Source organism: Bombina bombina, chromosome 11, assembly GCF_027579735.1.
Source record: "Bombina bombina isolate aBomBom1 chromosome 11, aBomBom1.pri, whole genome shotgun sequence".
In the NCBI taxonomy this organism is placed as follows: Eukaryota; Metazoa; Chordata; class Amphibia; order Anura; family Bombinatoridae; genus Bombina; species Bombina bombina.
The window spans coordinates 39,870,923-39,885,580 of record NC_069509.1 but is presented as its reverse complement, the minus strand read 5'-3'; the positions used below and the strand labels follow the sequence as shown (position 1 = coordinate 39,885,580).

Genomic DNA, 14,658 nt, shown 5'->3' with positions numbered 1-14,658 from the left:
CGGCAGCAGGACAGCTCACCTGGTTTGAGAGGTTGATACTCCTCACATGGACCTGTGGAATAGGAAAGACATTAGTAAACTTACTCAGGCTTTTAGATTAGGGCAGCAAAATTGATTAAGAAAGCACAGTGAGGATTGTACTTCACAAGTTCCCAATTGCTTAAAAGCCACCTCTGCCCTACTGAAGAGACTGACGTGGACCAGGCTAGACGCCAGCAAGAACAGAGCAAACCTACTGTTTTTAAAATAATAAGTTACTACTATCAAGTTTTTATTATCAGACACCGAAAACTTTACCACCTCCTTGCAATGCAGGCAAAGAGAATGACTGGTGGTTGTGGGTATGCTTTGCTGTGGTGCTCTTTGCCTCCTCCTGCTGGCCAGGAGTGATATTCCCAACAGTAATTACTGATGATCCGTGGACTCACTGTCATTAGAAAGAAATGTTTTTAGTGTTAAATGTCCCTTTAAACAGTAACTGTGTTTGTAAGACATCACTTTTCTGTGGGTCTAGCTGTAGCCTCCAGCAACACCTGAAATGTGTGCCTACACTAAGGGCACACAATCAGGATCCCAGAAGACGGCATTAGTACTGCAATAAAACCTCCTCAACACTTCAAGTTCTATGTGCTTATCAGCCACTCGGATTCGTCTTCACTTCTCCTTTTCTAAGGTGCACAACACCAGAGTAACATTACTTGGTATTAAATTTGTAATACAACTAAATATTTTAGTATGCATTGTCCTGCTTGGAAACTAGGTAGTTGATCCACAAATTATTTAAAGTGAATGTAAATTTTAATGCTAAATTGCCCGGTTTTTAAAAATTCAATTAAAAACAGGGGCACTTTAATTCATCAATTTACATTTAACGCGTGTTGTGAAAACTTATCCTTTTAATCTTCACAGCAGCTCCAGCTTCCTCCGGTCGTTGCAAGCCATTTCTGATGTCAGAAAGTATGGATAGGTCATTCTCCAGTCACGGCTTCCCCCCCGGGGGAATTGGTGTCTGATTCAACGCCGTGATTGGAGGAAGCCGGATTCCTCATTTTAGACCCAGGAAGAGGCTTTGCGACGGGCGGAGGAAACTGGAGCTGCTGTAAAGATTAAAAGGTGTTTGTTTTTTTCTCAACAGGAGTGAAATGTAAATTTTGATGAATTAAGGTGCCCCTGTTTTTTAATCAAATTTTTAAAAACCGGACACTTTAGCATCAAAATTGACATTCACATTATAAGGGCAATAATATCAATTCCCAAGCTCAACAAATGTCAATGTTTTTACACTTGTGATGACGTTGGGAGAGGAATGAAATGGCTGTTAGAGCTTGCAATTTGTGACCCTAGATAACTGTTTAGTGTTCATGTTTACAAAGGAGTTAGACATTCGTTGCAAGGCTTGCAGCTCAGGGCAGAAAAATGCCAGTGATTTGGTAGCGTAATGTGGCATCTGATTTTTATAGGCTGGCTCCCAAGCGGGACTTTACCTATATATAAAGTCTTTGTAGAGGTTTAACGTGGCTTTCTAGAGTGAGTAATATACATCAAGTGGTCTGAGTGGAGCATTCCATTTATTGCATAAGGATATCCTTTTAAACCACCTATTAAAGGGATATTGTAGTAGTCCACTTATTGGGTTCTGTTAAAATAAAAAAAGTGCTGTTCAAAATGTCTTTTACATACATGAACAAAGTCAGGCATACAGGGCATTAAACATTCATTAGCTGGCATTTTCTTGTCTAAATCCAAAATATATCTAAATTCCGGCGAGTGGAGGATTGTACAAATACCTGAGATCTAAAGTTAAACAAAGAGCAAAATAATGCTTTAGGAAAGAAAAATGCAAAGGTTAAACGCACGGACACCGTACTGGCTGTTACTACAGAGAAACAAGACTGGGGGATAAATATCCGATGATATGGAATTTGGTTAACAATGTAGTATTGCAGTGAGTAAGGCCGGTAGAATGCTTGGTTGTATAGATACAGCCATTGGCAGCATTAACAGTAAGGTTCTTATGCCATTTTACAGATCATTAGGCTTCATCTTGAGTACGGTGTGCAGTTCTAAAGGGCATTTCTCCAGGTATAAATAAACTGTAATATGTATCAAGATTGGCTACTTAAATAGTACATGGTCTGAAAAAAATAACTTGCTAGAAAAGCCTCAATGACCTAAATATGTTTAGCTTAAAGGACAGAAGTGATGTAATGGAAACTTTCAAGTGTATTAAGGGGCTTAATAAATCTGAGGCTTTAAATGGACAGTTTAATTATATTTTTGTTTTAAAATAGATATCCCTTTTATTACCCATTCCCCAGTTTTGCATAACCAACCGTTATATTAATACTTTTTACCTCTGATTACCTTGTATCCAAGTCTCTGCAGACTGCCCCTTATCCCAGTTATTTCGACCCTTGCATTTTAGTCAATCAGTGCTGACTCATAAATAAATCAGACAGCAGTGAACAAGCGTGTGGACACACGCGAAACATGTCTGCAGTCAGTTACGCTGTAGCCTTTTTTCCTGTTTAATGGAGACTTGTCTCCAACTTTGTTTTTATCCACTCCAATAAAGATCCTGTTTTAAGTTTACTGACCGGTGTGTGTTCTCCCTTTATGGATGTCCCTGGACCGAGAGGTTGGTGAAGATTTGTGGAGTCTCCTTTCTGTTAGCCAGGTTCCTTTGTTTTGTATATACTGACTCATAAATAACTCTATGGGAGTCAGCACATTATCTGTCGCACATAAACTAGTGCTGTCTAACTGTGAAAAGCGAAGAGAGGACATTTTATGAAGTAAATTGGAAAGTTGCTTTAAATTGCATGCCCTATCTGAATTCATTTTGACTAGACTGTCCCTTTAAGTATTTTTCCCAAATATAGCAACACCAGAACAAGAGGTCATGAAATCAGATTGAAGGATAGCAGGTTCAGGAGTAATTTGTGGAATCCTTTTACAGCAAAGGTGATTTGATTTGTGGAATAAACTTCCATTAGATGTGGTAATGACAAACACTGTGGTGCACTTTAAGAATGCCTGGGATAAGTTTAAAGAAACAGTCAACACAGTAGATTTGCATAATCAACAAATGCAGGATAACAAGACTTTTTTTAAGTCTGAACTTAAGAGTAGTAGATTTTGATTTTTTTAATTTTTTTTTTTTCTGACCATTTTAAGTTTGTCTTTTTTCACGCCCCCTGTACCATGTGACAGCCATCAGCCAATCACAAATGCATACACACTTATTCTTGCACATGCTCAGTAGCAGCTGGTGACTCAAAATGTTTAAATATAAAAAGACTGTGCACATTTTGTTAATGGAAGTAAATTGGAAAGTGGTTTAAAATGGCTGCTCTATCTAAATAATGAAAGCTTAATTTTGATTGTGTCCCTTTAAAAAGAGACAATCCCTTTATTACCCATTGTATTAATTACCTTGTATCTAAGCATCTGCAGACATCCCCTTATAATATTGCTTTTTAGCCAGTTAGTGCTGGTTTATGCAGAGCTTCACGGGAGTAAGTACAATCTTATATATGGCACACATGAACTAGCACTATCTGGCTGTGAAAGCTAATAAAATGCCCTGAGATAAAAGGCGATCTGTAAGGGCTTAGAGATGGGCAACTATTTAGAGGTTATAAAGTATATTAATATAACAATGTTGACTGTTGAAAGATGGGGAATGGGTAGTAAAGGTTTTTCAAACAATAAAAAGTAGACTGTCCCTTTAAGGCTATCCAATGTACAAATTAATGCCTGGGATAAGCATAGGGCTGTGCTACACACTCATTGGTGCCTGGGATAAGCATAGGGCTTTGCTACTCATTAGTGCCTGGGATAAGCATAGGGCTGTGCTACACACTAATTAGTGCCTGGGATAAGCATAGGGCTGTGCTACACACTAATTAGTGCCTGGGATAAGCATAGGGCTGTGCTACACACTTCTGGGATAAGCATAGGGCTGTGCTACACACTTCTGGGATAAGCATAGGGCTGTGCTACACACTTCTGGGATAAGCATAGGGCTGTGCTACACACTTCTGGGATAAGCATAGGGCTGTGCTACACACTTCTGGGATAAGCATAGGGCTGTGCTACACACTAGTGCCTGGGATAAGCATAGGGCTGTGCTACACACTAGTGCCTGGGATAAGCATAGGGCTGTGCTGCACACTCATTAGTGCCTGGGATAAACATAGGGCTGTGCTGCACACTCATTAGTGCCTGGGATAAACATAGGGCTGTGCTGCACACTCATTAGTGCCTGGGATAAACATAGGGCTGTGCTGCACACTCATTAGTGCCTGGGATAAACATAGGGCTGTGCTGCACACTCATTAGTGCCTGGGATAAACATAGGGCTGTGCTGCACACTCATTAGTGCCTGGGATAAACATAGGGCTGTGCTGCACACTTCTGGGACAACCATAGGGCTGTGCTACACACTAATTAGTGCCTGGGACAACCATAGGGCTGTGCTGCACACTAATTAGTGCCTGGGATAAGCATAGGGCTGTGCTACACACTTCTGGGACAACCATAGGGCTGTGCTACACACAAATTAGTGCCTGGGACAACCATAGGGCTGTGCTACATACTAATGCCTGGGATAAGCATAGGGCTGTGCTACACACTAAGCTTACACTTTATAGGTAATTTGGGCAGACTTAAAAGTGACACTGAACACTTTTTTTTTTCTCTTTCATGATTTATGTAGAGAATACAATTTTAAACATTCCAATTTACTTCTATTATCTAATTTTGCTTAATTATTTAGATATCCTTTGTTGAAGAAATAGCAATGTACATGGGTGAGCCAATTACACGAGGCATCTGTGCTGCCACCAATCTACAGCTACTGAGCCTATCCTAGATCTGGATATCAAGAGAATGAAGCAAATTAGATAATAGAAGTAAATTAGAAAGTTATTTAAAATTGCTGCTCTTTCAAAATCCTAAAAGAAAAAAATTGGGTTTCATGTCCCTTGACCCTATGTTTCTATAACCCTGTAACATATCTACACCAATGCTCTGCATTGATGCTGGTTTAATAAACTGAACTGTTTTTGGCTGCAGCTGGATCCCCTGCAAAACCTGGCACAGTCGGTAGCCTCCAAGCTTGGTGTTGAAGCATCACAGATCCTCCTGCTTCTGAGAGACGAGGAGCTTGCACTTACCCAGACGGCACAGTCCTTGAGCCTCACTGTGGCAGATATCATTGGTAAGAACAATATGACCATCACCTTATATAGGGATACAGGGTGACAGCTCTCATTTGTTGTAGTAAAAGCTCATTCACTATGGAGGTAGTAAATGCCAATACCTAGATACATTTGAAAATGGTTTAGATGCATTTCTGGCTAGAAGCAGAATTCAGTGATATGATTGTTTGCATTACATGGGTCACATTTTTAATGGTATTTAAGCTCGGAGCTTGTATTGTAAGTATATTAATTCTGCTAAGCCAGTCACCACTTACAAGGTGTCCTATAAAGACTGGTCCTAACACTAACCAGTTTCCACACTGCAGCAAGTCATGTCTACACAGTGTGAAGCTTTCTAGCTTATTAAGTATATTTATCTGGAACACACCTGGGCTGGGTGGCGTGCATTAACCAAAGGGGAGGGATTTGGTCAGCTCTTGTCCCTTTAAGAACAATTCAGCTTTCCCTATACTTTGTATTGTAAATTTTTAATAAAGTTGTGTGGTGACGTAATTGTGTGTGTGTGTGTGTGTGATGTCACCACGCAAAACGTGAAGCCCCAGCGATGCCTGTCTCTATGCAGGCCCGATCGGGGTGGGAGCCCCCAGATCTCCATCAAGGTGGGAGTGCTAGCAACAGCTGAGCCGTCTTTGGCACCAGAGTGGGAAACTGACGGCTCAGAGCCGCCGTTGGCACTCAAGGGGTTAAGACATTTATGTTCTATAGCAACACACAGAAAGCCTTAGTCTATTTAAAATTTATAGTAAACCTGATAAATGTATTTTAAAAATATTAACTCCACTAAGTATTTGCTTTGGAAGAGCCAATCTTTGCTTTAGTCTGCAGACAACAAGACGAGTCACTGTCATAAAGTTAGTATAAAGCACTGGTTTTAAAACCTGTCCTCAAGCCTCCCCGACAGGCCAGGTTTTCAGGATTACCTTGGATGAGAGCAGATAAAATCATGGTTATTAATCAGGTGATTGTTTCACCTGTGCTCCAGTTCAGATATCCTCAAAATGTGTACTGTTAGGGAAGTCTGAGGACAGGTTTGAAAAACGTGGTATAAAGTGAATTGTTTTGCAGGTATTTGATAAACATAGTTATGGAGAAATATGTAGCAGTTAGCCTTGGGTGTGTTCAAGGATCAAGAGTAAGAAATTGGTTTAATTGTTTGTTTTGCCCACTCTTCATGTAATTTAGCACTGAGAACAGAGCAAAGATATTAAATTATAACTAAACATTTTATATAAAAATCTAAAGGTGTTTACTGTCCCATTAAAAGTGTACTATGTATCTAATTTGTTTCCCACACAATATAGTGGTGGTCTAGCTCTGTTTTTTATTTTACATAGGTTTGTAATGCAAACTGTAATTTTGTTGGCACAATTTTAACGCACTCTTGAAAACCCTCTAAAAGGGACATTGTACTTTAATGTGTTCCCAATGATAGGTTTTACCTGCTGTAGCGTTTTAACAAAGATAATGTACTCTTTATTTTGTCATAATAAATAGCTGGGGTTTTCTGACTGTTGAAACCAGTGATAGCTGCAGAAATCAACCAGTGGGGATGGGTAGGAGAGCACAGACCATGTGAAAGGGTGTTCAGGCATCAGCTTTGGATAAAATTTACTTATCTGCTTCTTCTTTGTACTTTGTTCTTTATTAAATGCAATTAGATCTATTGAAATTAATTTACCCAAGTTTGCTCTGTACTTGAAAATCTCATCTTACATAAGTTTTTAAACGTCTCTCTATTGATATGGTCCTTACAGACTGTGTGGTCCTCTCCACGTCGTCCGAGCAGGCGGATATTCAGAGTGATGATACGATTTGTCTGCAAGTTCAGGGGAAGGAGAAGCAGTCCCATCTCAGCATCACGGTTGGGAAAGTAAGTGCTCTTTTTCCTATACTACTACCCTTAAACTCTAGAGTGGTTTTTATTAAAGTAATAAGGTAACTAACCTTGTATATAAACTTGTCTGCTAAAATAATTTTGAGAAAATGCTCAGGTTTATAGAGAAAATGGATTACATTTTATTAAAGGGACACTGAACCCAAATTTTTTCTTTCATGATTTAAATAGAAAATGCAATTTTAAGCAACTTTCTAATTTAATCCTACTAAATTTTCTTCGTTCTCTTGCTATCTTTATTTGAAAAAGGCATCTAAGTTTTTTTTTTCTTTTACAAGATACGATGAGTCCACGAATTTCATCCTTGTGGGATATCACCTCCTCGTCAGCAGGAGGAGGCAAAGAGCATCACAGCAGAGCTGCATATATAGCTTCTTCCCACTCCAGTCATTCTCTTTGCCTGTGTTAGTAATAGGAAGAGGTAAAGTGAGGTGTTTAGATTCTTCAATCAAGAGTTTTATTTTTAAAATGGTGCCAAAAGTGTGCTATTTAATTAGGGTGTAGCCGTATTCCTTGTCAGCCTCTAGAGTAGAGCTACAGGTGGCTTTAAGGCAATGGGAACTGGTGGGGTTTTAGCCTCACTGCGCCTCCCATACTTGTGCTGCCCTTCTGTTGATAGTCTTGGAGAATTTTAACTAAGACCCTTCTGTCTTCACAGGACCCCAGGAGGAAGAGTGGACCTCTTGATACTGTGAGACTTTTGTGCTTTTCCTCAGAATAGAGGTAAGTGCAGTCTTTTATTTCTGGGGCTCTGCAGCATATCTCAGAATTCTGTACTCTGCCTTTCTGTTGGGGGCTATGGGCTCTGGTAAGGGCTTCCCTTTGACAGTGTGTGGGTTATTATGATAAAGAGAATGGGAACAGACATATTACTTAATTTTTCTCAAGACCTTCTGGCATTAAGACACTAAGCCCGAAACGCTGTGATCTTTATTTAAGGGTTCAGTTACTCTGAACTTATAACGGACGATTCTCTATTACTCATTCAATATAGAGTATGGGGCTGACGCTGAGAGTGGTGACAGAGTCGGACTAATGGACTCCGGTGCATGGCGGTGTATAAATTTTTTTGCCGGGTTGTGGTGTTTACCACCCACGAAGGGCGGTGCTTCGCGTTTGCGCACTTAGCTGCGCAGTTGTTCCTCTGATGGTGGTCTGATCGGCAGCGTTTCCTTACGGCCCCTAAGTCCGCTTGTTGCTGTTACCTTACAAGCAATCTTAGGCACACCGCTCTCGAGGGGATAGTCTTGGTTACGTGGAAGGTAGGAGCAGCAGCGGAGCTGTGGCAAGGTGACTGAATATTATCCGGTGTGCCAGTGTTTCTTTTCGTTAAGACAGTGTCCCTTGCAGGGAGTGCGGGGTATAGTAAAACCGCAGTTACTTTCTGTTTATCAAGTATTGGGCTTTAAAAACATGAGCCAGTTTGTTTTTTTTAAAGGCACAGTGCACCCTTTTTTTTTTTTTGTTTTTTTTTTTTGTTATATTAGGCTGATTATCTGTTGGGATTTTTATCCATAATTAGTGCCACAACCAAGCTAGCTTTTGCTTACTGTTATCATGGATGACATTGAACACAGTACATGTCCTATGTGTTTAGATGCCATTGTGGAACCCCCTGTTATGTGTTGTCCCTCATGCATTGAGAGGGCATTAGTGTAGAGCAGATTTATTTTTTATTTTTTTAATAAAAGTATGTCTAAGGATATTTCTCAGACTGATGAGATTCAGGGTATGCCGCATCTTTCTCCCCAAGCGTCACAGCCTTTAACGCCCGCTCAGGCGACGCCGTGTTCTTCAACTGCGTCTGCTACATTCACCCTGCAGGATATGGCTGCAGTTATGTCATCCACTTTCAGAGGTGTTATCTACTTTGCCAGTGCTACAAGGTAAACGCAGGAGGAAAGAGGCCCATGTGGTCCATGCGACTTCTGATGCTTTGGCGATTTCCGATGTACCCTACCAGGGCTCTGAATTGGGGGGGTATGGAGACTCTGTCTGAGGGGGAACTTTCTGACTCAGGAAGTGTATTGCCCCCGCTAGATTCGGTCGTGATGTCTTTCAGATTTAAGCTTGAACACCTCCGCCTGTTACTCAGGGAGGTTTTGGTGACTCTGGATGACTGATTCTATTGCGGTCCCTCCAGAAAAATTGAGTAAGATGGACAAATATTTAGAGGTCCCTTCTTATTCTGATGTTTTCCCTGTTCCTAAGAGAACTTCTGTAATTATTGCTAAGGAATGGGAGAGGCCGGGGATTCCGTTCTCCCCTTCTCCTGTTTTCAAGAAAATGTACCCTATAGCCGACGCCATTCGGGATTCTTGGCAGACGATCCCTAAGGTGGAGGGAGCATTTCCACCCTGGCTAAACGAGCTACTATTCCTATCAAGTATAGTTGTGCCTTCAAAGACCCTATGGATAAGAAGCTGGAGGGTCTCCTCAAAAAGATCTATGGTCATCAAGGATTTCTATTGCAACCGGCAGCCTGCACTGCTAGTCACGACTGCGGCTGCTTTTTGGTTTGATGCCTTAGAGTCTCTTAAAACTGAGACTTCATTGGAAGAAATATTGGATAGAATTAAAGCTCTTAAGTTGGCTAATTCTTTTATTACAGATGCTTCCTTTCAGATAACCAAATTGGTGGCTAAGAGTTAAGGATTTTCCATCTTAGCATGCAGAGCCTTATGGTTAAAATCTTGGTCTGCGGATGTCATCTAAATCTAAGCTTTTGGCTATTCCTTACAAGGGGAAGACCCTGTTCGGGCCTGACTTGAAGGAGATTATTTCAGAGGAAGAAAGCAGAGGCAGCACTCTTGATATCTTGAAAAAACGGATGTTTAATCCAGCAGGTACATGACAGTAAACAAACACACAAGTGCAATGGAGGAGATAGGGGGCGTGGCCTACTTATTTCAGACATCACGGGAGGCAAGGGTCACCTCCTCCCTCAAGATAAAGCGTCCAAACAGAGGGGGCGACAGAGTAATTTTCGTTCCTTTTGAAATTTCAAGGGAGTTCCCTCTTCCTCTAAACGGGAAGGGAATTATTCTCAAGCCAAGTCCACATGGAAACCCAACCAATCATAGAACAAGGGTAAACAATCCAAGAAGCCAGCTGCTGCTACCAAGTCAGCATGAAGGGTCGGCCCCCGATCCAGGACCAGATCTAGTAGGGGGCAGACTTTCTCACTTTGTCCAGGCTTGGATAAGAGATGTTCAGGATCCTTGGACACTAGAAATCGTGTCTCCAGGGTATCAGTTGGAGTTCAAAAATTCTTCCCCCAGAGGAAGGTTCCTTCTTTCTCTGTCAACCAGATAAAGAGGCATTCTTACGTTGTGTAGGAGACCTCTTTTTCCATGGGAGTAAAATGTCCCGTTCCAATACTGGAACGGGGTCAAGGGTTTTATTCCAATCTGTTTGTAGTTCCCAAAAAGGAGGAAACGTTCCAGCCTATTTTAGACCTCAAAAGTCTAAACCAGTTTCTCAGAGTTCCATCTTTCAAGATGGAAACTATTCGGACCATTCTTCCTTTGATCCAGGAGGGTCAATTTATGACTACCGTGGATCTAAAGGATGCATATCTTCATGTTCCTAACCACAGAGATCATGACAAGTTCCTAGGATTTGCCTTTCGGTCTGGCCACGGCACCCAGAATTTTCACAAAGGTTCTGGGGTCTCTGCTGGCAGTTCTCAGCCCGCGGGGCATTGCAGTGGCGCCTTATCTGGATGATATTCTGATCCAGACGTCTTAACTGGCAAGGGGTCTCATACAGACATTGTTCTGTCCTTTTTTTTTCTGAGGACTCACGGATGGAAAGTAAATCTGGAAAAGAGTTCGCTAGTTCCTCAGACAAGGGTTCCTTTCTTGGGAACTCTAATCGACTCTCTATCCATGAAAATCTTTTTGACGGAGGTCAGAAAGTTAAAGATTCTGAATACATGCCGAACCCTTCTGTCCAATCCTCGGCCATCAGTGGCTCAGTGCATGGAGGCAATTGGTTTGATGGTAGCGGCAATGGACATCATTCAGTTTGCTCGGTTTCATCTCAGACCTCTACAACTGAGCATGCTCAGACAATGGAATGGAGATTATACAAATCTGTCTCCTCAAATACAGCTAGATCGGGAGACGAGGGATTCTTTTCTATGGTGGTTGTCGCTGGATCATCTGTCCCAGGGGACATGCTTCCGCAGACCCTCATGGGTGATAGTAACAGACGCCAGTCTGATAGGATGGGGAGCAGTCTGGAACTCCCTGAGGGCTCAGGGTGTATGAACTCGATCGGAGTCTCTACTTCCCATCAGTATCCTAGAGTTGAGAGCAATATTCAATGCGCTTCAGGCTTGGCCTCAGTTGGCTTCGGCCAAATTCATCAGATTCCAGTCGGACAGCATTATGACTGTAGCTTACATCAATCATCAGGGAGGAACAAGGAGTTCCTTGGCGATGACAGAAGTATCCAAGATTATTCAATGGGCAGAGGCTCACGCTTGTTGTATGTCAGCGATCCACATCCCCAGGTGTGGAAAACTGGGAAGCGGATTTTCTAAGCAGACAGACTTTTTCATCCGGGGGAATGGGAACTTCATCCGGAGGTTTTTGCCAACCTGCTTCTCAGATGGGGCAGACCGGAGTTGGATCTTATGGCATCTCGTCAGAATGCCAAACTTCCGAGATACGGGTCCAGGGATCCCCAGGCAGAGCTGATGGATGCCTTAGCAGTGCCTTGGTCGTTCAGTCTAGCTTACGTGCCCCCCCCCCCATTTGCTCTCCTTCCTCGGGTGATTGCTAGAGTCAAACAGTAGAGGGCTTCAGTGATCCTTATTGCTCCTGTGTGGCCTCGCAGAACTTGGTATGCCGATCTGGTGGAAATGTCATCTCAGCCACCGTGGAAGCTTCCCTTGAGGAAGGACCTTCTCATTCAGGGACCCTTCCATCATCCGAATCTAGTTTCTCTGCAGCTAACTGCTTGGAGATGGAATGCTTGATTTTATCATTGATACCTTGATTCAGGCTTGTAAGCCTGTTACTAGAAAGATTTACCATAAGATATGGCGTAAATATCTTTATTGGTGCGAATCCAAGGGCTACTCATGGAGTCGGGTCAGGATTCCCAGAATTTCTTTTCTCCAAGATGGATTGGAGAAAGGGTTGTCAGCAAGTTCCTTAAAGGGACAGATTTCTGCTTTATCTATTTTGCTACACAAGCGTCTTTCAGATGTTCAATGCTTTTTGTCAGGCTCTGACTAGGATCAGGCCTGTGTTTAGACCAATTACTCCTCCTTGGAGTTTGAATTTAGTTCTTAATATCTACGGAATACATAGGTTCAAACGGAACCCCTTGAAGAACATTAAGTTATTATCTTGGAAAGTTTTTATTTTTGGTTGCTATTGCTTCTTCTCGCAGAGTTTCTGAGCTTTCGGCATTACAATATGATTCTCCTTATCTTATTTTCCATTCTGATAAGGTGGTATTACGTACCAAACCTGGTTGTTTCTAACAAAAATATTAATCAGGAAATTGTTGTTCCTCCTTTATGTAACAGTCACTCCTTCTTGGAAGGATTAGGACACAATTTAGATGTGGTCCGTGCTTTGAAGTTCTACTTGCAGGCGACTAAGGATTTTCGTCAGTTGTCTTCCCTGTTTGTTGTGTTTTCTGGGAAGCGTAGGGGTCAGAAAGCTACGGCTACCTCTTTCTCTTTGGCTGAAGAGTATCATCCGTTTTGCATATGAGACTGCTGGACAGCAGCCTCCTGAACGTATTACGGCTCATTCCACTAGGGCAGTGGCTTCCTCATGGGCATTCAAAAATGATGCTTCTGTTGAACAAATTTGCAAGGCTGCAACTTGGTCGTCTCTGCACACTTTTTTCCAAATTTTACAAATTTGATACTTTTGCCTCGTCTGAGGCTGTTTTTGGGAGCAAAGTTCTTCAAGCAGTGGTGCCTTCTGTTTAGGTTCACTGTGTTGTCCCTCCCTTTCATCCGTGTACTATAGCTTTGGTATTGTATCCCACAAGTAAGGATGAAATCCGTGGACTCATCGTATCTTGTAAAAGAAAAGGAAATTTATTCTTACCTGATAAATTTGATTTTCTTTTACGATACGATGAGTCCACGGCCCACCCTGTTTTTTCACCTCTGCACCTTGGCTTTTCCTTTCTCTTCCTAACTTCGGTCGAATGACTGGAGTAGGAGGGAAGGGAGGAGCTATATATGCAGCTCTGCTTTGGTGCTCTTTGCCTCCTACTGCTGACCAGGAGGCGATATCCCACATGTAAGGATGAAATCTGTGGACTCATCGTATTGTAAAAGAAATCAATTTATCAGGTAAGAATAAATTTCCTTTTTTTTTTTTTTCATTACTCTAGACAGCACTTTTTTATTGGTGGATGAATGTATCCACCAATCAGCAAGGACAACCCAGGTTGTTCACCAAAAATGGGCCGGCATCTAAACTTTCTTGCATTTCAAATAAAGATACCAAGAGAATGAAGAAAATTTGATAATAGGAGTAAATTAGAAAGTTGCATAAAATGTCATGCTCTATCTGATTCACAATAGAGAAAATTTGGGTTCAGTGTCCCTTTAAGCCTAGTTGATTGTTTATAGAACTTGATTGGCTGAACACATTTGGCAGATGACTACTTGCTGTCACTGAATAGATTTATAGGATGTGACAAAACTGTGCTCCACTTGTCTTCACAAATTTTGCAGGGCGATCTCATAGGATACTTTAAAGCTCTAGAATTGATATTGAAGATGGTGATGTGTACACTTTGTTTTTTTTGTTTGTTTTTTTGTTTTTTTTCTCTGCTACATACGTTGTGAAGGTGCCCCTTGATTTGAGATGTTAAGCATACATTCTGATGCAGGTCTTTGTAAGGGAAAGTCACTTGCATAGAGACCTCATATGAATTAATTTCACCTCTTTAATTCACTGTGATATCATTGATTTAATAAAAACTATAAAAGTTATTCAAAGATCCTTCGTAGGGTTCCACAGGTTAAAATCCCATGTGGCACATGTCATGTGAGTTATCTTGAGCTAGGATTTTAGCAAGTCCTAATCCTAAAACCGCTATACATAGACGCTGTCAATCTTCTACAGTCAGTTCTCTTTGTTACATAAAGCTGCCATATTTTCTGGGAAGCATCCCCCAAATATAATATAGCCATAAATTTGCATGAGTGATTAAAAATTGTTTATAATTAGATTCCAACACAAGTTTTAGCATGACAGAACCTTTATTTCTATATAATCATGGGCACAAAATTTCCATTTAAGTTTGCAATCTTTTTTTAAAGAGACATGAAAACTTTCTTCTATAAGGTACGACAAGTCCACGGATTCATCCTTTACTTGTGGGATATTATCCTCCTGCTAACAGGAAGTGACAAAGAGCACCACAGCAGAGCTGTCTATATAGCTCCTCCCTTAGCTCCACCCCCAGTCATTCTCTTTGCCTACTCTAAGTACTAGGAAGGGTAAAGTGAAAGAGGTGATAAAATATTAGTCTTTAATTTCTTCAAGC

The 14,658-nt window shown here is 41.4% G+C and overlaps 1 protein-coding gene across 1 annotated transcript in view; it reads left to right on the top strand.

Annotated features, from left to right (window-relative positions):
- Nucleotides 1-14,658, top strand: part of NFATC2IP (nuclear factor of activated T cells 2 interacting protein) — a 43,744-nt gene that overhangs the window by 17,228 nt on the left and 11,858 nt on the right. The window contains exons 7-8 of the mRNA XM_053694295.1: nucleotides 5,080-5,224; nucleotides 6,983-7,098. Of these exons, the coding sequence (XP_053550270.1) occupies nucleotides 5,080-5,224; nucleotides 6,983-7,098 (261 nt within the window). The remainder of the gene's footprint in view (nucleotides 1-5,079; nucleotides 5,225-6,982; nucleotides 7,099-14,658) is intronic.